General features: G+C 39.8%; 1 protein-coding gene across 5 annotated transcripts in view; it reads left to right on the forward strand.

Annotated features, from left to right (window-relative positions):
• Nucleotides 1–21,624, forward strand: part of MYO3B (myosin IIIB) — a 427,577-nt gene that overhangs the window by 153,040 nt on the left and 252,913 nt on the right. For all 5 annotated transcript variants that reach the window (XR_005990597.1, XM_041773390.1, XM_041773393.1 and 2 more), the window contains exon 9: nucleotides 14,127–14,282. Coding sequence is in view for 4 of the 5 variants with exons in the window: in XM_041773390.1 (XP_041629324.1) it covers nucleotides 14,127–14,282 (156 nt within the window). In the remaining variant the exon portion in view is untranslated. The remainder of the gene's footprint in view (nucleotides 1–14,126; nucleotides 14,283–21,624) is intronic.

The raw sequence follows: 21,624 nt of genomic DNA on the forward strand, positions 1-21,624 counted from the left end.
CATTCTCTGCATTTAACTTCTCTAACTGAAACCATATGGAATTTATTGGGAAAACAGGAGTTGGTGGCATTTTGTTATTAGAGTATTTATCATACAGTTATGGAAGGTTAGTAATTTATGATCCTTGCTTGCAAAGCCAGATCAATACAGAGATAAATGTCCTCAGCACAATAGAATTTATATCCTCCACATGATAATTGACCACTGTGTCATACATTCAATTATTCATCTCATTATGTGATATGAGCAGGAAGTTCAATATGTATGTGATTTATTAATATACAATATAGTGTGAAACCCATGGCCTATCTAACCCCATTACCTGTCCTTGGCAACATAGTATACAGTTGTCTTCTCCAGCAGTAGGATCCCACAAGGAGGATTATCCACCCCTTTCAACATTAGACATTTGCTTAATTAGAACAGATAGGGGAAATGCCTGAGCTGACATTATTCCCTCTCTTCCTTTTTTTCTTTTCCCTTCTTTCTAATTATGGGTTTATAGTTCTTTTCTTTTCTTTTCTTTTCTTTTCTTTTCTTTCCTTTTTTCTTTCTCCTTTCCTTTCTTTTACTTCCCTTCCCTTTCCCTTTCCCTTCTTTTCCTTCTCTTTTTTGTCCTCTGTCTCTCTTTTCTTTCTTTTTCCTCTAGAGCACAAGTGGCTCATCCCAGAGTAGGGTGATGGGTAAATGGTACTGAAAGAGCCTTTCATGTTTACTGATTTACAACTTTGAGTATATTTGGCAACACGGGTCATTCTGCATCACCTGTCTGTGTAGTTAAGTAACTTAAAGCTCGGGACACAGATAGTCCTAGAGCAGGGAGTAGGACATTCCCAGGAGAGAGAATGAACAGGGAAAATGAAAACAGAAAACTAACCACTTAGAAACCTATGCATAGAGCTAGTTTACTAACAGTGGGAGTAGGAGCCATCCCAACCCCCACCCCCCTTTCTTTCTCAACCCCTGGGAACATTTGTTGCCTGTAACGTCTGTGCTTTGCTTTGCTAGGGTTAATCAGGGGGCCTATTATTCAGCAAATTAAAGGCTTGGCTGCCTGAGAGTTCCTTTCAGAAAGGATTAGGGTCTCTGATGAGGCTTTGATGTAATAGATGGAGCAGTTCTGCTCCTTCATATTAATGGAAGACTGTTAAGGACTCCCCAGGCTCTCTTTGGCAGTTGGTGTCTTTACTCATTCCCTTGCCTAAAAAAGAAAAATATTTTATCTTACAAAAATTTAGTGCTTCAAAAAGGCACTGGATTGACATCTCCAGGGGGTAAAGTGTTCATTTCTTGGCCTAAAAGCACAGAGGCTCAGCACTAACTGGCTTCTTTCGGTGGCCACTTCCTCAGGAAGAACTGTCTCTCCAAAGTGCAACAGAAGCATTTAGATCTTGTAGTTCATTGCCCTTGAAAGCTTTTTTTGCTCAGAAGTTGGGCAGAGGGATGGGGTGGTGACAGGCATGATGATGGTTTGTGTTCTTAGGCACATAAACCAAGGCTGCCAATAGCTGTGCAAAATCCTGATTTCCATGACATTTACAGTAGTTATTACCTGACAATATTTCCTTTAGGCTTTTCATTAGTGGTTAGGTTGTCAATGAAAATCTCATCTAGTTTATTTTCCCCAATTTAATTTCATGCCATCAATAATATTCCTATAATTGGCAATCAGCCAGTGTTTAGTCTATGTAAGTCTTTACCAAAAAAGCACATATTAAGGAAAGGATGCTAAATGTGGGCACAGTGTCAGCCAGACTGTCGAAACTCTTGGCCATTATTCTTCTCAATCTAATCTTCCTCCCACCTCCACCTCCACCATGTCCTAGGGCCTGAAATTTTAGTTGGGACTATTATTGTCATTATTTAAAAAGCAAATTTGACAGTCCTATTGTTTCCATGCCCATTTGTGTAATGTTTCAGTCCTCTTCTTGTCCTTTCCCAAGCCCCACCTGTGGTATTAAATTGCTTCCTCCTCTGAGTTGCTTTTCACCCATGGGCTAAATTTTTAAAGTAGTTTTCTTTTCATTTTTTGCAATGAATAGTTCAGTTGACCTTGAACAATTGGAAGGAGGGCGTTGGAAGCACCAACTCCCCATGCAATTGAAAATCTGCATATAACTTTTGATGCCCCAAAACTTTACTAATAGCCTACTGTTGACTAGAAGACTTACTGTTAACATAAACAGTTGATTAATACATATTTTCTGTTATATATATCATATACTGTATTCTTACAATAAAGCTAGAGAAAAATGTTACTAAAATATAAGGAAGAGGGCAGCCCCAGTGGCTCAGCGGTTTAGTGCCGCCTTCAGCCCAGGATGTGATCCTGGAGACCTGGGATCGAGTCCCACATTGGGCTCCCTGCGTGGAGCCTGCTTCTCCCTTTGCCTGTGTCTCTGCCTCTCTCTTTCTCTCTCTCTCTCTATGTGTCTGTCATGAATAAATAAATAAAATCTTTAAAATATATACACATATATGGAAGAAGAAATATATTTATAGTATTATACTGTATTTATTGAAAAAATCCACATATAAGCGGACCCATGGAGTTCAAATCCATGTTGTTCAGTGGTCAGTTGTATATGGTATCTTGTCACCCTGCCTTTCCTTTCCTTGATGGATACCAGCATCTGTGGGCACTGCACTTAGCATTTTAAGAATCAAAGGACAGGACTAAAAAATTACCAGGTTGTTGCCGATAGAATTAGCTCTGGCTTAAGATCAGAGAGCTCTGTGCCTCCTTGCATTAGCCACTCAAGGAGAATTTTTTAAATAGCTAGTTCTTTGATAGTAGAAGACATCAGTTGGGATTGAAGAGTGTTCTAAGAAGGAGCTGTATGAAACTCATGGCCATGTTTACTGGAGGGAGTTAGTATTCATTATGTTATATAGAGTAATTTTTATGAAATCCCAGGAAAGCTATATCTCTAGTCTCCTTGCCAGTCATCATCATCATCATATCTTCATGGTTCTACAAGCAGAGAGTCTGTTTTTGTATCATGGATTTTCAGAAATACAGAACAGGGGCTCCTTAGTGGCTCAGTTGGTTGGGCATCTGACTCTGATTTTGGCTTGATTTCGGCTAGGGTCTTCAACCCAGGGTTGTGAGATTGAGCCCCACATTGGGCTTCCTGTTCATGCACACTCTGCTTGTCCCTTTCCCTCCTTCTCTGCCCTTCCCCCTGCTCCTTCGTGTGCTCCTTCTTGCTCAAATAAATAAGTAAATAAATAAATAAATAAAATCTTTTTAAAAAGAGAAATTTAGAACAGATTGCATTTTCCCATTCATGTTGTCTGCTAGAGAACCCAGACCCAAATTTGTGGCCACTGCTACTAAAGTAATTTATTTGGTACTCTAATTTTCCCTTTATTTCATTTTTCTAGTCTGCTTGTAATTATTTTTTATCTTATTCCATGTACCTAAAACGTGTTATGGTAGAATGCCTTAAATTATTTCTAAACAAGATGAAGTTTTAAAAATCAATTATATATATTGATGGTGGGAATGTAAATTGATGCAGTCACTTTAGAAAACAGTCTTCTAGCTCCTCAAAAGGTTAAACATATAGTTACCATATCCACCATGATCCAGTAATTCTACTCCTAGGTACATATACCCAGGAGAAATGGAAACATATGTCCACATAAAAACGTATATATAAATGTTCATAGCAGCATTATTCATAATAGCTTAAATGTGGAATTAACCCATATGTCCATTAACTGGTGAATGGATAACAAAATATGGTATATCCATATGACGAAGCATTATTTAGCAAACAAAAGGATGCAGTATTGGTACATGCTGTGACATGGATGAACTTTGAAAACATGCTGAGTGAATGAAGCCAGTCACAGAAGACCACATATATAATGTGAAACATCCAGATTCAGCAAATCCATAGAAACAGAAAGTAGGTTAGTGGTTGTCTGGGCCTGAAGATGTTGAGGAGAAATGGGGAGTGACTGCAAATGGATATAGGGTCCCTTTTGGGAGTGATCAAAATATTCAGAAAATTGATTATGATAATGGTTATACAACTGTATGCATATACCAAAACTTTTTGAATTGTATGCTTTAAAAGGGTAAACTGTGTGGTATATGAATTATATCACATTAAAGCTATTATAAATGTCATTTGCATTAATTGATCAATTATAAACTTTGGGGACTATCTTTTGCTGATTTTCTTACACTTTTTATTTTCACTTAGTGCCAGACATGCACAAAGTAGTTAAGCCCACTTATTTTTAGCAGAATCTGCAGACTTGGAGATTGTGAATCTCTAAGAATAGGGATGTCCATCTACAAAGGATACAAATCCTCTGCATGTTACCTAGTTCAGTTTATTTGATCCCCTGGGCAAAATCTGTTTGTTCAGCAGCAAATTCCAAGCCTGTGGGCATAAATGCTATCATTTTATTTCTACACCTTTTTGTCTTTGCCTTGCCTTTGTATACCCTCTCTCCTCTCTTTTGTCATCTTATTCTACCTGGTAGTGAGAATAAATGAGTAAGAGTGGCCAGAGAAGTAGAAATGAAGAAGAGATTTAGCATCACACCAGGCACAGAAAGAGGAAGTTTCAAGAAGGTGGGGGCAGGTCAAAAGTGGCCATCAATGACAGCATGAACATAGAGGTGAAATAGAATGAAAAGTAAAAAGAGACCACTGAATTGGTAATGTAAAGACTTGGGTTCCTTTGAGAGAGATTACATTTGGGCAATGAATATAAAAAATAGATTAGAATGTTCACCAAGGTTTAGCTGCAGGTACATCCTGTAAACTTAAATTTAAGTTGGCCAAAGATTTTACTAGTGGCCCCTTCTTTTTTCTTTATATACTCCTGACTTCAAGTTTCACAGCTACAACCAATACCTTTCCCTTCCCATTTCCTTAATTCAGACTGATGCTTCCTAAAGGACTCCCCTCTTTCCCTCCCTCTGGCTTACTCCATAATGTGACGCCTGTTCATTTTTTAAAGCAAAGATCTAATTGTGTTATCTCCCTGGTCAAAAAAGCCAGTTCAATGTGGCTAAGAAAAAAACCCTAAGTTTACCTGTTTACCCTCTAGGCCATGCATCTAGACTCTATCTAGAGTCTGGATAAGATGTTCCCACCTCTCCCCCATGCCACTGCTCCCTCCCCATGTACCTGGCCCACCCCCCATCCTCACCCTTGTCTCTATTACAGCTGCATTATTCTGTTCTGCTTTCTTCCCGTATGAGCCATGCATTTTACCAGTGGGCTTCTATTTGTACTATACCCTCCATTTGGCATGCCCCTCTCCTATGCATCTGTCAATATCCCTTTCACCTTTAAAACCCAAGAGCCATTTCTCATGTGAAACACTTGTTCTTCTAGCTAGAGTTGTTTACTTTGACTACTCTGGTGCTTACACTTCTTGGCCTTTGTTATTATTTACGTTCATGTTTATTTTACTACTTGTTTATAAATTCCATGAAAACCAGCATCTCACTCTAGACATCTTTTCCCCACAAGCACTTGGTGGAGTGCTATTCATAGTAAATACCTAATAAGTATGAATGAATAAATCAATTCAATCCTACCTGATTCACTAAATATTTCATATATGTAAGTTTAGTATTACCCTGGAAGATACCTTTCTAATGGAGGCATATAATATCTTTTGTCTTTCACTCTCCTAGCTCTTCCACCCCCAGTCCTGAAGAGTTCTGAGCTTGTAATAGTCATGCGCTATAGAACTGGTCATTCATTTCTCATAGGGGATGACTGGGTACTGTCCATTGCTTTTCTTATAGGGAAAGTGCATACAAATGGGAATTATGGGGCATCCCCGGTGGCCCAGCGGTTTAGCGCCGACTTCAGCCCGGGGTGTGATCCTGGAGACCCAGGATCGAGTCCCACCTTGGGCTCCCTGCATGGAGCCTGCTTCTCCCTCTATCTGTGTCTCTGCTTCTCTTTCTCTCTCTCTCTCTGTCATGAATAAATAAATAAAATCTTTAAAAAACAAAAAAAAACCCAAAAAACAAATGGGAATTATGGATTTAATTCTGGGCAGGGTAGCAGATAGGATCCAGGGAAGGATTAGAATTCATATATCCCCCAGCACTTAAGCCTGAACTAAGAAGCAGACCATAACTGTTTGTCAAAATGGTAATTGATTCTTAAATCAAAGAAATAAGCCAGACATTCAAAATCAGGAATGCCTAAGGGCTTGAACTCAAAAATTCCAGAGTTCTTTGCTTTTGCTGACTTGTGAGACCCTCAAAGTCCCTTCCTCCCCTAGAACTTTGTAAGTTCTGATCAGGACATCTATCAGACAGGAGTTGTGTCCATAGTGGTAGGAATTGCAATGAGAAGAAGTAGCTAATTGGTGGATATAGTATTATTCAAGTCTAACTCAAGGAGACATTGCACCTGAACGTTTATTTTAATAGCAGTCATCTCCTGCTTGGAATTGGGTATGCCATGGCTGTCTTCCCCAATGGGCTGACTTACTGTATCCCTAGCACCCCAGTGACTGGCCCATATAGCTGGCATTTATTGAATGCTCATATGTGCCAGGATTATCTCATTCCCCCCCACCCCCACAGTGACATTACTGCTTTACAGATGAAGACACTGAGGCCCAGAGAATTTTATTAACTTGTATATCAACACATATCCAGGGATCCCTGGGTGGCTCAGTGGTTTAGCGTCTGCCTTTGGCCCAGGCGCGATCCTGGAGTCCCGGGATCGAGTCCCACATCAGGCTCCTGGCATGGGCCTGCTTCTCCCTCCTCCTGTGTCTCTGCCTCTCTCTCTCTCCGTGTCTATTATAAATAAATAAATATTAAAAAAAAAACATATCCATAAGAAGTAGTTAAGTTTGACCTTGATGACTGACTTTTAACCTTTATATACTACTGCCCCAATACAAGGCACCAGATTTTTTTTTTTAATGTCATGCTTGGGAGAATGATGGGTTTGGAGATTAAGGAGATTATTATTTAAATAAGTCAATATTTAAGATTGATAATATTTGATATATAGCTATATATAGGATATATGAATGTATATTATAATAATAAAGTGTAGTATCTTTTTAAATGGACTTGCTAACACCTAGATTATTTTGCCCTGATTCACCCACATTTTCCATAACCACTTCCTTCTGAGTTCAGCCATCACTTCCCTCTTTTATTACTTCTCATCTTCTGGAGTGCTTCAAGTAGCTATTTCCTTAATTTTCACCTGAAGCAGAGACCTTTAAAGAAAATGAAGGTCTGTGCCTGGTTTGCTGGCTGAGTCTAGGGCTGACCTGCGGTCAACATCAGCCCCTTACACAGGCTCCAAAGGCAGTGCATGGCCGCTGTAGGAGACAGTAGCACCTGCAGGACCAGTGAATGCCCAGATCTTTGAGAACTGACAGCACGGTAGCCTGAGAGGTGGAGCCATCCCAGGATTCCCATCACCCAGAGATAGATGCCTTTCCCAACCCCTTTGAATCAGAGGGTGGGATTTGAACAGATTATCAGTCCAATAAACTAGTCACTGAGCTGTGCAATGATGTAACAGTTCATTGTTTTGGAGGCACCCTGACTAAACTACATGGATGGAGTTGCCTGGAAAAATATTTAATTGCAAAGTGCTTTTCCCAACCAAGGAAGAAAGAAACAAAGCAAGAGCAAGAAGGTGGTGAGTTGGGGCCACTGGTTATAGTTCTTAAGATTGCCTTAGTTGTAGGACACAAATATTGGGATCTTTCTTGGCTATGGTATGTCCAGTGGAGGGCATACCCATCCTGGTCTTCTGCAGCTGCCATATGATACTTCAGAAGCACAGATTAAACAGAAGGAAGTGTTAATAACGACTATAATTAAACTACCACTTCTGCTGTCACACATTCGATTGGCTTCTCTGTGGACAGCTTTTGTGTCCCCTGAGCTCTATCTAGACTTGATCTTTTAGCTTTGGCCTAGTTCCTCTTGGCCCCCTTCTCCTCACTTTACCTCTTTGCTTGGCACTTTTGTTCCTTTTTCCTCCTCCCACAGTAGTTCTACCTACTGTCCATAGTATATATTATCCTCCCTCCATCCCTGCCAGCTGTGACTCCCAGCTAGTACCCTAGACAAGCAGTACTTGAAGATTCTATCTTTTGGCTTCCAACCACCTTATGCTTTTTCCCTAGTTGAGCTTTCTCTGGGTGAGAAAAGTTATTTCTCTCAGGTTCCAGGAAATATAATGTTTTCCCCCTTCCATTTCCTTCCTGGGTTCCCTTGAGCTCACCTTGGACCTTTAGTGCTGCTTGCTTTATCTGAAGCTTAGGCTGACTTGCTAACTTTCTAAGCCTGCATCTGGGTTCCCTTGCCCTGGTATCTGAGGCAAGGTGGCAGCTGCCCTGTTGTCCTGTAGCCTGCCAACACAAATTCTGTGTGACCTTGCCACACAGAATCTGCACCTGTTACACATCTCAAAAGCAGACTCAGCTTCCTGTCTGAAAACGCTCTGTCCTACCAGGACTTTTTTCCTTTTAGTGAATACTATTTCTCTCTGATTGATAGCCACAGACCCTCCCTCACTGACTAAAGTGAAGGCAGTTCTGGTTCTCACTTACCTGTTTCAGGTTAGGACCTCACTTTCTCACCCTAGGTGTGGTTAACATGCAGTTCTAGTATTGCCAGCAAGACTTTAAAACACACCACATGCAGTATTTGTCAACTTCATGAAAACTGAAATGCAGTTAAACATTCTACCAAATGGAGAGGTGATGTTTCACTAAAATAACATATGCATCGTCAAGTTTCTCAGCCTGTCTTCTTTTGAGGCATTAGTCATCTTGGGAAAGTGCCTGTGTTTATCATAGTCCTGTCTTCCAGAATGGAAATTTCCTTTCAAGACAGAGCACCATGGGCTCCAGTATTTAACCTATAATTAGTATATCCCCTAGAGGATTTTCTCCTTTTGATGCAGAGGCCTCTTTGTCACTCAGGCTTCTGTCTGAGAATGATAGGAACTGCAGGGCAGCAAGATGCATCATGAGGCAGGCAAATGTTTGCTCAGATCAAAAATGTTTAGATATTCTGTACCAATGCAAACACTTCACAATCTAAACCCATAAGAAAACAGCAGAAATTATAAAAGACAGAATATCAAGGAAGAAATGCAAAGAGACATAAATCCCAAGTTTTGATCTAGTTTTGTGTGGAGCAAGATTGCTTACCCTCCTGCTTTTCTTACTCAGTTCTCCCATATTTTTAGTTTTTGACTTTTCAGCTGCTCTTTATCAAGTGTGTTTTATTCATACAAACATCTGCCTGTGACTCTTGATAAATAGCTTCCTCTTGCAGGCATCTGATTTTTTGGTTATGAAATGGCAGTTTGCAGCGACAAGGCAGCTGTGTCTCGACAGTGTTATCGTTTAGGAATGGAAAGAACACAGGCTGTGCCAGCTTCAGAGTGCAGCGCACAAGCCCGACCTTGTTTCTTGCTAAGAAACATCTCCTTTTTGCCTGTCTCTGGCAGAAGCTAGGCTGGGAGATCACAGCAAACAGCTGCAACAACCTGTGTTTAATGTGGTGACACTAATGAATTCTGAGAATTAATCTTCAGCCAAGAAAATATGATGGAAGGTACTAGAATTTCAAATTAGGTAATGGATTGATTTCCTTCAAGACTGGAATTTGCTTCCGTTTTCTTCTGGTGGATTTCTCTATCCTGTTCAAACCACCCACCATGGCCTTATAAATCCAGGGTAAATCCAGGTAGTATATCTCATGGTAGTTTTAAATGTTTAATTTTCTTGTTTTGTTCTGTCTCTTGGCACAGAGATAACTACACCCAAATCCAGATTTTTAAAAATCTGGAAGTGAAAGAATTACTTATGAGTTTGGAAGAAAGCAATATCCCTAAATCTAGTCCTTATTTACTTTTTTCCAGAGTAAAGGACTCTGGGAAGAACTGAACTTGGGGAATGTATTTCTTGTTTGAGACACTGACTTCTATAGAAACCGCAGCCTACAGGTGTCTCAGATGTGCAGTTGACGGTCATAGGCTTTATGTATCTCCCCTCAGTCAGCTGAGATGAGGACTCTGCTAGCATTGTGGGGGCCTACTACTGACTTCTCACAACAGCTTTTTCAGGGTTGTCATTTGCAGAGTCCTGGTTCCATTGACACCAGAAAGAGTCAGGGGCCAAGTTAGTTTGGAAACATTGACTTAAACAAGATCAAGCTGTTTTCTTTGCCCTAGAGGCTCTAAGAACATTTAATATGCTCATGTACATTATAAAACTCCAGACTTTTACTTGGTTAGACAGTTACCAATGTTTCCCAAACCTTTTGACTGAACACTAGTTGTATTTTTCAGTGGAATATGTTAGGTGTCTAGGGTTTCACTCAAGTCACCTTATGTTGGTTGGCCCACATTTCCCATTCATTCTATGCATTCCCTTATAAAAACTGCTCAGTCCCTGGCTGGGGGAAAATATTCTGCATCTGGAATTTGCAATTCCTGGTTTAGAAAGCAATATTGAAATGAATAAGCATATTATAACTCCTTAGGTTTTCAGTGTTTGGTCTTCAAGTAGGTTGGAGGATTCTGTCATGTTTTCATAAAGGACATGGAGGCTGTCCGGTGTTCTTACAGACCCCAGGAGTCAATTCTGTCTTAATCTACTAAATTCCTGCCTGGAAGGAGAATAAGACAGAAATGGCAAGATGCCAGATATAAACAGCATGAGTTTATAGAGTCTTAAGCAATAAAGAATGTACCCTAGTTAAAGTTGGAAAAGGGACTAAAGGAAAGAATTGTTGGTAGGCTTTCAAAGGGGACAGTTTTGGGGGTGCAGGGGGGTGTCCTGGTGGCCTTTTGAGTTCCCAGCTACACAGTTTGCCTAGTCTGGCTTCTTGCATTGCCCATCCAGTTTCCCGACTTTGAAATCTCTTCTACTACTTCTTCACCAATTGAGTTCAGTTTAGTCCCAAAACTTCCTCTCAGACCTTCCTCACTTCTCACTTCCCTAGCTAAGGCTTCCCTGACTGACTCTCCCTGCCCTACCTACCGTTCTAGGCTGTTGCATCTGTGCAATTTAAGAAAACACAGTGCAGAGGAAGAAGAGCTCTCTCATGGGAGTCAAAGGATTGGCCTCATCTCTGTCAGAACTTGACCTGAACTTCCTCACCCCATGAAAAAGGGGGTTAGAACAGAAAATCTTATACCCTTAGCTCTGAAGCCCTGTGCTTTTGTGTGATTATTTCTTATTCTGAATATAGAAACAAACACTGGCTTTTGTTGTTTCCTATGTTTCTCTTGTCCTTCTATCTTTCCAATTAGAATGTAGTTCCTTGAATAAAAGGGTCTTGATTCTTTATGAATTAATTTATTTTGGGTAATTCTGGCTGTGTAATAAATGTTCGCTGAACAAATGAAATTATTGATATATGATTCCAATGACTTGGAGTCTAATAATTGCATGACTTTTAGCCATATCTGTTCCTAAGGTAGTACTGTCCTCTATCAGTAAAATAGTAATTCCATTTCAGTCTGGCTGTTTGCTTCCCATGAGAAAAAGTATGCAAAAGTGTTTTAGAATAAGGCTATCCCCTCAAGGTCTTTATGCCCTTCTCCTAAAAATCCTCCGGTGCAGCTGGATATGTCACAACTCTGTTTAGCATTCTTCCCATATACACTCATTTTCAATTTTGCTGATCCAATGATATGACATTCAGCCCACTCGATTCTTACTGAGAGAATTAACAAATCTTTTTGATCATTGCTTCCAGAGAGTAGATTACCTACCGTCTTCGTTTTTAGGGATCTTCAAGAGACAACAGATTCACTTTAGTTTCTTCCCTGCCTGATTATCTTACTTCATTATTTAGTTGCCATTTCTTACTCCCTCTGTGATATAGAGCGAGCTCCTCTCCAAAATATCAAATGATCTGGCAACCTCATTGGTAGCCTTTTTCCCCCACCGGAGGCTGAAATTATGAAACAAGATATAGCACCTTTAATTACATCCCCAGACTCCAGTAGAGACTTATTTTCATAAAACTGGAGTATGGGTTTCTTGGTCTCTGTCAAACCCTATCCAAAGAGCTTTAATTATTACAGTACCAGAAGGACCTTATTTCTAGGCCTCATCTGGAACACTGTCCCAAGGCCTCTATCCTGAGGAGGAAAGTAGAGGCAGTTACATCCCAATTTCCCATTCACATGCCATGAATAATTTTCTATTAATGGATGTGGCTCCCACCTTCAGTCTCAGCCCCAAGTTTACTCATTTGAAGTGTTGGCACTAGTCATCAGGCATTGAGGATTGCCCTTGTACTTTTGCTCTATGTAGGAATGATGTAGCATGACCTGTCCCGGGTCACTGGGCAGGCTTGATTCCTGGACTTCCATCCTATACATGCCCTCTGATGTAGGGAGTGTGTGAAGCTACCATGGCATCTGTAGTAGGAACTCTCAGGAGACACAAACAGTTTTTTAGGAGTTTTAGCATACCATCCCTCAAGGCAAGAGGACAAGGCCATTACACCTGTATTATTCACCAAGAGGTTCCTTATTTTCCAGATGCTTAGGGAAAGCACATTTATTTTACTTTGGTTGTCACATATACATAGACATATGAATAGACATGGAATTCAGGGAAGATGGCTAATAGAAGACATGAACATAGTATTTTTTAAGACTGCACTGATTTATTTTTGGTAGGAAAAGTAATAGATTATACAAAAGTCTCCTGAACCCATGAAAGTCAAATGATTGATTTCTTCCCGTGGCAAACTAGAGGTGGTATTTATAGTCGTGCAGGCAGCAGAATGGAGATCATCTAGGTTCTTTTGGCTTTTCTAACTGAAAGCTCCAGTTCCAATAGATAGGAAATCCCTTGAATCAATTCTAAAACTGACTGGGAAATTTACTGAGTATCTTTTCAAGACTAGGAGGTGAGGGATGTGAAAGTGGCTTGAAATGTAAACGACAAAGGTTAAAGCCATTTTGTAAATCCAACAGTTAAGGATTGTTTAAAGAAGTCTGCTTAAATGTTTGAAAAGATGTTCAAGATGAGGCTGATTTTTCTTTCTTTCTTTTTTTTTTTTTTTTTACCATTTGTGAATGGATTTCATTATTTAAAATATGTCATGTTTTAGATGTTGCTGGCATGTTCACTATTGGGAAAACTGGAAACATTTGTTTTATACAGTGGGCAGAATGGCGTTTAGCCTTTATCCTAAGCCTCCAAAGTGAGCTAAAGACTGATAGCTTAAAAGGGCAGTTGTTGAAATTTCCTTCTCCTATCAGGGGCAGCTATTCAGAATGGAAATGCAGTGGTAATTGGAAGGGTATTCATCAGATTCAATTTCACTAGAAATTTCCTTGTATCAGAATCATCTTGGATAACATAGGGGATACAGTAAAATGTACAATCGTTGTTTTCTTTGAAAAGGGCATTTAAATCTGAAACAGAAAGTGGTTACACCAGTATGGTTTTAACCAATTAACTACAGAGGAGCTTAAATGCAACACAGTTTTTACCATTTTCAATGGACTTTTTGTTCCTTGTTTGCATAATTCCATTCCAGTGTATCTCAATTATATTGTAGTTACTTCCTGTTCTGAGGTTTTTCTGCTTCAGAAATCATTAGAAATCAAGGTGCTGAAGTTTTTCTGTGAAGGTTTCTTTATGATTAGTTTCTTTCCTTGCGCACTCCTGAATGTTTTTCCCTACCATCAAATAGTGGACATTTCATATACTAGGATTTTATTTGAAAGACAGTATATAATTTTATATGTTTCTAAGATACAAGACTAATCAACTTGACTTCACTGTAAACATTTTCCTGTAGTGAAAGTTCAGACAGAAAATTCACATTTTTTTTCTCAGTGTTTTGAGTACTTCAAATTCAATTGATGGCAAAAATTTATTGTTTTCAACATGTACTTAACCCAAATTAAAATAGATTTTTGATGTACTGATTAATTTGGCCAGCAGAGAATTATTATTCTTTTTTAACCCTCTTGGCACATATGAATAAAGAGCTGTGTAAGGTTAGTGATGAGGTTTTATAAATGAACTTTTTTGTCTTTCTCTTGTATTCACAGAGGAACCAGGTATCTAAGGTTGTACTTTGGATTGTTTGTTGATTTTTGCAAACAGGTGTCTTATTAAGGATTTTGAAAAGCGGCCTTCTGTCACACATCTCCTTGACCACCCATTTATTAAAGGAGCCCACGGGAAGGTTTTATTTCTGCAAAAACAGCTGGCCAAGGTCCTCCAAGACCAGAAGCATCAAAACACTGTTGTTAAAACAAGGTATGGTACTTGGTGTCTTCCTACTTCCTCTCTCACGTTATTTATAAAAATGGCATGTCATGTGTTTTGATTTGTCCAGCATTAGTACTGGTAATTATCACATCCCTGCATTTTTGAGAGTTTCATTTACATGACATTAAGTACTCCATACTCAATGGATGAGATCAAGAGAGCTTTAGAAACACGCTGTCCATTTGTCCTCCTACGGTTAATATCTCTCAGCTGTGGCTAAAAGACTGCTCTGCCCTTATGTTCTAGTTAAAAACCAACACACACATATATTTATATTTAATATGAATGTGGATTTTTTTTTTTAACCAGTAAGGTTAGCTGTATGAAAACAGCCAGGGATGAGATTGTGTGAAAAATCTTTACTTGGCCATTGCTGATTAGAAAGAAGAAAGTAGACTATAAAAAGTGATTTTGGAAAGATTACAAGTTAAACACTAGAAGATGTTTCTCTAATGTACTCTGAGACCCTATTCTTTAATTAAAAATTCCTCAGAGACAATTTAGTATTTTTAAATGATTTTTTTCCACAGGTGATGTCTATGCTATCCAAAACAACTGTGATTCTCCCTCCCTGCCTCTTTCTCTAAAGTGTAGATTTTAAGAAATAAATATTTATTTTCAGGGCCAATTTCTTAAAATGGTATTCCATGGTGGTCTCTAAGAAATAGACCTTTGATTTCTGTCCAGATGGTGGCAGAATTTCTCTTTAAAAATATTTTTTTAATGCAAATAAACCTGCTTCCCAGCTCAGCAGTTACTTGGTTTTATAAAACTGGCCAGGATGCAGATAAGCTCTAATCCATTATTATTAAAAGAACATTAAAAGGACTGGAGGTGAAGAAAATAAAATTTCACTAGTCACAAGTTCTGGAAATATTCATGTATTCTGTGGAACATTGTTTACAAGTCAAAAAAGCATCGGAACTCTTGGAGCTGGAGGGATAGTTTTAAGGTGACTGTATCTTGCTGATTTTCCCTGCCACCACCACGTGTTCCCTTTTGAATAGATCGAAACAAATTTTTTCCTGCTCTTTCCCCCTTTCCACTGTCATTTGTGTTTCTGTGGCTTACCCATAGGTAGAGAAAGTCTTATGACTTGTTCCCTTTTTAAAACAGTAAGAACTTGCATTTAAGCCCCGGGGAAATAAAATCCCCTTTCTTCCCCTGTTTCTGTTCTTGTACACCAGTCACTTCCCCCAAATCACTCACCTCTCCCTCAGCACACACAGCACTAGCACCAGAAATGAAGATGAAATCAAATCAAACAGACAAAACAAAACAAAACAAAAAAAACAAACCCAGCATTTAAATGCTCTAAGTTGAATCAAGCCTTTCCTCCTTTTTACTATGTTCTGAAATTTGCTGCAGAACAGTTTTTAAGACTTAGGTTGCAAAGTTATTCAGCTTTTCACATTTGCCAGACTCTGCCTGTTCAGAGGTATGTTCTCTTTTTAAAGACATTCCTTCTTTTAGTATAGAATATCAGACTCCAGTCTCTCTCACCCACTCTCTCTCATTTCTCTTTATCTTTTTAACTTCTTTGCTCTCAAAAGCCTTATATGGTGGCAAAGACTTCTTACAGAGTCTTTGTAATCTTCAGTTTCACTCAGGAGTTTGTGTTTCTTTGAAAGTCTTTAAAAAACAAACAAACAAACCATACAACCAGTGGTGCCTGGCTGGCTCAGAGTAGAGCAAGCAACTCTTGATCCCGGGATCATGAGTTTGAGCCTATTTTGGGTTTAGAGATTACTTTATAGATAAATAAATAAAATTTAAAAACCCCTGCAACCTTAAAAATAAGAATAAAAACTTTAAACAGTTGCTTCCTTAAGAGGTAGGACAGTTGCTTCCTTAAGAGGTAGGAAAATTAATTCTAAAGGAAACACAGTACCTGTGAGACACTTAACCTGCCACCTCTCCCATGTTGTTACTTCCTGTTACTTCCTCATAGCAGCTGGCAATTATGGTTGGCTACATAAGTGTTTTTAAAGCCCACCCAGAAAAACTCAAATATCATTTGATGCTGGTGACTCAATATATCTAAAGTTGTGAGTTTACAAGATAAGGTTGGAAAAAAAAGAACATTTGAGGCAGTTGCATAGATAAGTGAGGCAGATGCCCCACCGACCACTTTCTTGTACAATTATGGTCACCCAGAAGGCAGCCCAGTGTGGTGGTAAGCCACTAGCCCTGCCAGAGTTTAATCCCAGCTCAACCATTCAGGGATAGGTTGTTACATTGGTCTGTTCAGAGGTTTCTTCATCTATAATATGGGGATTCTTTTGAGGGTCAAATGAGTCCATATATATAAAAAAAGTAGGGATCCCTGGGTGGCGCAGCGGTTCGGCCCGTGCCTTTGGCCTAGGGCGCGATCCTGGAGGCCCCGGGATCGAATCCCACATCGGGCTCCCGGTGCATGGAGCCTGCTTCTCCCTCCGCCTGTGTCTCTGCCTCTCTCTCTCTCTCTCTCTCTCTGTGACTATCATAAATAAATAAAAAAATTAAAAAAAAAAAGTAGAATAGCTCTTGTTTTTTTTTTTTTTAATTTTTATTTATTTATGATAGGAACACAGTGAGAGAGAGAGGCAGAGACACAGGCAGAGGGAGAAGCAGGCTCCATGCACCGGGAGCCTGACGTGGGATTCGATCCCGGATCTCCAGGATCGCGCCCTGGGCCAAAGGCAGGCGCCAAACCGCTGCGCCACCCAGGGATCCCTAGAATAGCTCTTGATACAGAGTTAACCGTCACAGTATTAGCAGTCTAGTATATGGGGGGGTCTATTTAATTCAGTGTTCTCCATTTCTGTTTAATACTACCTACTTCTTGGCTTTAATTTGTATAAATTCATCTCTTTATCATATAACATCATGAAAATAAATAGTACTTAGCTACTGAATGTTAAAAATAACAATTTCTATCTCATTTAAAATATTTATTCATTTATTTGTTTAAGAGACATTTATGTGTGCATGTGTCAGGCCCTCTGCTGAACAGAAGGACTACAAAGGCAAATCAGATATAGTTCCTGATAAAGTACTAATAGCCCAGTGTGTGAAACAGACAAGAATCAGATAAGAACAATTCAACATGAAAAGTACCTGGATAAAGGGATGCTGGGGAACACCTGGAAAGAAAAGACCCCTGGAACTGGTGGGGAGATGATCTTTGCATCCTGAAGAATGAATAGAAGAGGAAACAGATTATTCTGGGTAGAGGAGAATAATGAGCAGTGATCAAAGGGCAAAGATACAGAGGCTGGAGAGAGCTTAAGGAATTTGGTGAACATTTCGTTGGCATTGCTGGAGCTTGGCATGGAACAGGGAGAGGGAGAAACCAGGCAGGTAGGGGCCAGGTCATGATGGGCTACAGAGCTTCCATTTCTTTCTTGGGAACTCAGGAGCCAGTGAAGTTTTTTAAGCAGGCATGTACTCCAAGAAGGTCCTTCTGATTGCAGTATAGAGAATAGATTGGAGCTGGGCAAGGCAGGAGCAGAGAGACAAGTGAGCAGATTGTGACAATTTGCAAATAACAGATGATATTAAGGACTTAGTGATGGATTTGATGAGAGAGAGCAGAGACAGAGAGAGAAGTGTTACAGGGTCTGTCCAAATTGGACTGCCTCTCTGCCATGGTTAAGACTGCAACCAAACAGAAATTGTAAGACACTAAGGGACCGAGATCAGTAAAGAGATTATGCTTCCTTTTCCTAACCTACCAAATGCAATGCCAAGTACTTCCAGATATACACAAAGTTTTCAGCTTTCTGTAAGGGTTCTGCAGTGTTCCAAATGGCTCTGAGTCCCTCAGCTGGAGAGTTGTTTAGTTTTGAGAACCAAATGCAGAGAAGTGAAACCTACAGACTGTAGGGAAAACTGTCTTACTGTTCCTGCAAAGGCAGGGAATGTTCTTTCCACTTTAGTATTTTCTCCAGGGGAGAGAGAAGTTAATGGTTTGAGGGGAAGACGGCAGGTTCTTAAAGAATGGGGCAAACTTGGACAGGTGAAGTGGAGGATCTTACATAGAGGGACACATTGAAAATAAAGAGGGAGAGGAGGTAATAGAGGAAGCAAGAGGAAGTGGGAACAAGGGCCTAAGAGAAGGGTTGACCTTAGGAAGAACCTCTAGATTGAGAAAGACACAGAAAGATTAGATGAAGATATCTGGAAAATTTGAGGGGTGAGAGTGGGATAGGGAGAGGGGGTCCTATGAGGCAACTCATGTCGAATGTTGAATGCCCTTTATCTTTCAAAAAAAGTAAGAAAGATGGTCTCAAAGTTGGGAGTGGGCTGTGGACACCAGGGAAATGTTAACTCTTTGAAACAGCCACTAGGAGGAATATTATAAAGGGTCCATTAAAGATGGACATGATGATTGCTCAATAGCACAGAAAACCCAAGAGGAACTTAACTGAATAGCATTCCATTGTAGTGAAGTTAATCACCATTTAAAATAATGCATGTAGAGCATTCAGCACCAGAACCTCTCAAAAAAATGTACCTTTACCACCACTGCCTTTCCTATTATCTCTTGCAATTCTTAGTAAAAGGGTAGGAGTAGAGGAAGCAGATACTCTGGTCTTCAGATTGGAGGCTAACTTGATGGACATGATGGGTGGACAAGGGAGCAGAGGAATAAAGATGAGGAGAGTATCCTTGGGATATTTTGGGGATTTGGAAGAAAGTGAAGCCAGAAGTGGCTTTTTAACCTTTGAGCCTGGTCTAGGTCAAGAGACTGGCAGTCGCAATGCAGATAAAGAGCAGATTCAGTGAGTGGTTGGTGAGTGGACTGTAGTAGAACTGAGATCTTGGGAACTTTTGAAAAATAACTGGGAACTAGTCATGGCTGAACTTGTAGAGAAATTCAGTGGAGTTAGAAAAGTTGTTGGAGAGTTGACGAGTTGAGGAACCCTGAGGTCAGTTTGTGGAAAGAAATAACAAAGTGGTTGATCAGGGGTGGGAAAACCAAAGACTGATACCAGGGGAATAGAGAGAAAGGAAAATGGAGGTCAAGTGCTGGAGGAAATGATATACAGGAATGATGTGGCATTTTTAAAAGGTGAAAGATTGGTTAGGGAGAAGTATGGCTGAGAAATGCAGAGAGGAGCAGGAAAGATGCCCCTTCTGCTATCTTCTCACAGTGAGTAGGTGGAAAGTGAAGCTGGGGCAAAAGCCTTATGGGGCTTTTATGGGGCAGTGATCTACTTCAGTTCTGTTGAGATGAGTACGTGTTCAAGAGAAGGCTAGGAATCATGGGAGCTTGTTCACTATAGAGGAGGAACTGCTTGAATGGTGGTGTGCATGAAGTGTGCATGAAGAATGACTTGAATGGTGGTGAAACCCCATCTCCCCTCTCCTGGATCTAAGCAGTCTAGCTCTTCGAGTGATCTAGTTGTGTGGAAAGTGAAGCCACGATCCATTCTCCTTTTACATCATGTATGTGAGGCCCCTATGGAGGAGCAACATTGTGTTGAGATTTGATACCCATTTGATACCCAATGCTGATTATAGTGTATGAGTGTAACTGTTGGAATTTAAGTGTTTCCAGTAATTCAATAATTTTGCCATAGCATATATTTGATTCAGGTATGATAGAGTAGTTTTGAAGCCAAGGCTTACTCTCTCAAAGGAGGTTAAAAAGCCCTAAAATCCTGTGAACAGTAGTTGGGAGCTTTATTTTTTTACTTAATTGTCAGGGATGCTTTTAAGCAGTTTGGCCATTTCCTTTACATCAACTCCCATTTCCTCCGCCTTCAACACGACTTTTCCCCCCAGGGATGGAATCCCTGACTTCATCAACTGTCTGGAATGTGAGTTGGAGGCAGGGAAAATGCTGGGTAGGCTATGCTATGATTCCCTCCTGCCTTCCAGTCTCCCATCATGGGCCCAACTGCAATCCTTAGTAAAATGACAAGATCTAGCATGTCTTTCCCCTGTGGGTGGCTTTGGCCTAACTGAAACCACAGATGTTAAACCCTCAAATGCCAGGGGTCTACTGTAAGTAGTATTTGGTAGAAGAATTAAGTTGCTGGTTGTTTTCTGCTCTGTTTAATGGATTTTGATTCTACTTTTGCAGTTTGCCTGAGGCTAGTTAGAACAATTACCTCAGCTTTTCTGATTTTCTTTTCAATGTGCAGCAGTGACCTTTAAAAACAGATTTCTCACTGCTTAATTGTCTAGCCTTCTCCAGTAAGCCTTGCTCATTTGCTTCCTCTTTTACCTTCAAACATGCATATATATTCACATCTAACATAATACATACACTCATGAGCTCCTGGACTCTTATGTAAATGAATGGATTTTTTTTTTTTTAAGATTTATTTGAGAGAAAGAGAAAGCATGAGCAGGAGGAAGGGCAGAGGGAGAAGCAGACTCCACTGAGCTAGGAGTGGAATGAGGGCCTCCATCCCAGGACCTTGGGATTATGACCTAAACCGAAGGCAGATGCTTAACCAAATGAGCCACCCTGGCACCCCTAAATGAATGACTTCTGAATGATTACTTTATCAAGTGCTGAAGATACATGACACATAGGAGATTAAAGCGCTTCCTGTTCTCCTAACAGGCAAGAAATAAATCCACACCAATATATTTAGTATCTGCTATCTATCTATATGTCTGTAACTGAGTGAATAAATTAATATTTAATTTTCTGATGTAGTCACTGATTCTTGCTGCCTGGAGAAGGTGAGTATATCAAATTTATGACTGATGATAAGATGCTGATTGATTGGAATTCTGGCCAAAATCATGCTTAGATAAAAAACGGGGAGTTACGATGATTTCCACCCAAACAACTCTATTTTTTAATCAACATATTGTAATGTTTGCTTGATAGATAAAAACTTAAGTTCTAGGTCAAGATAGAGCTCATGTAGTTAAAGTTATCTAGGTGGTATCTCTATCCACATTTGACTCTCAGTAAAATGGTATCACACCTAGATGGTCTGCCATTGTTTTTCTCATTTTAGGTCCATGATTATATAGTTACAGTCAAATAAAAGTTTCTCTATCATTAACTCTGCTATCAAAGGATATATTGAAATGTAAATAATGATTTGGAAGAAATATAATAGTACTATTTCTCCAGTTTTGAGTAATAGTTTCTTCACTATATGGGTAGAATGCATTGAATGTGGTGATTAGGGAGTTCCTCTGAACTTTCAGGTTCCTCTGATCTATCCAACTTGTCAAGTTGTCCTCAACTCTGTCCATGGCCACCAAAGCCTTTGTCTTAGAATCTTGAGGACCACCACCTTTGAGCCTGAACCTTTTTTCTTACTACTTCTATTCTTTCCCCCTTTTTTTCTCCACCTTCAACAGATTTTACTTC

The sequence above is a fragment of the Vulpes lagopus genome, chromosome 11 (assembly GCF_018345385.1).
Source record: "Vulpes lagopus strain Blue_001 chromosome 11, ASM1834538v1, whole genome shotgun sequence".
NCBI classification, from domain to species: domain Eukaryota; kingdom Metazoa; phylum Chordata; class Mammalia; order Carnivora; family Canidae; genus Vulpes; species Vulpes lagopus.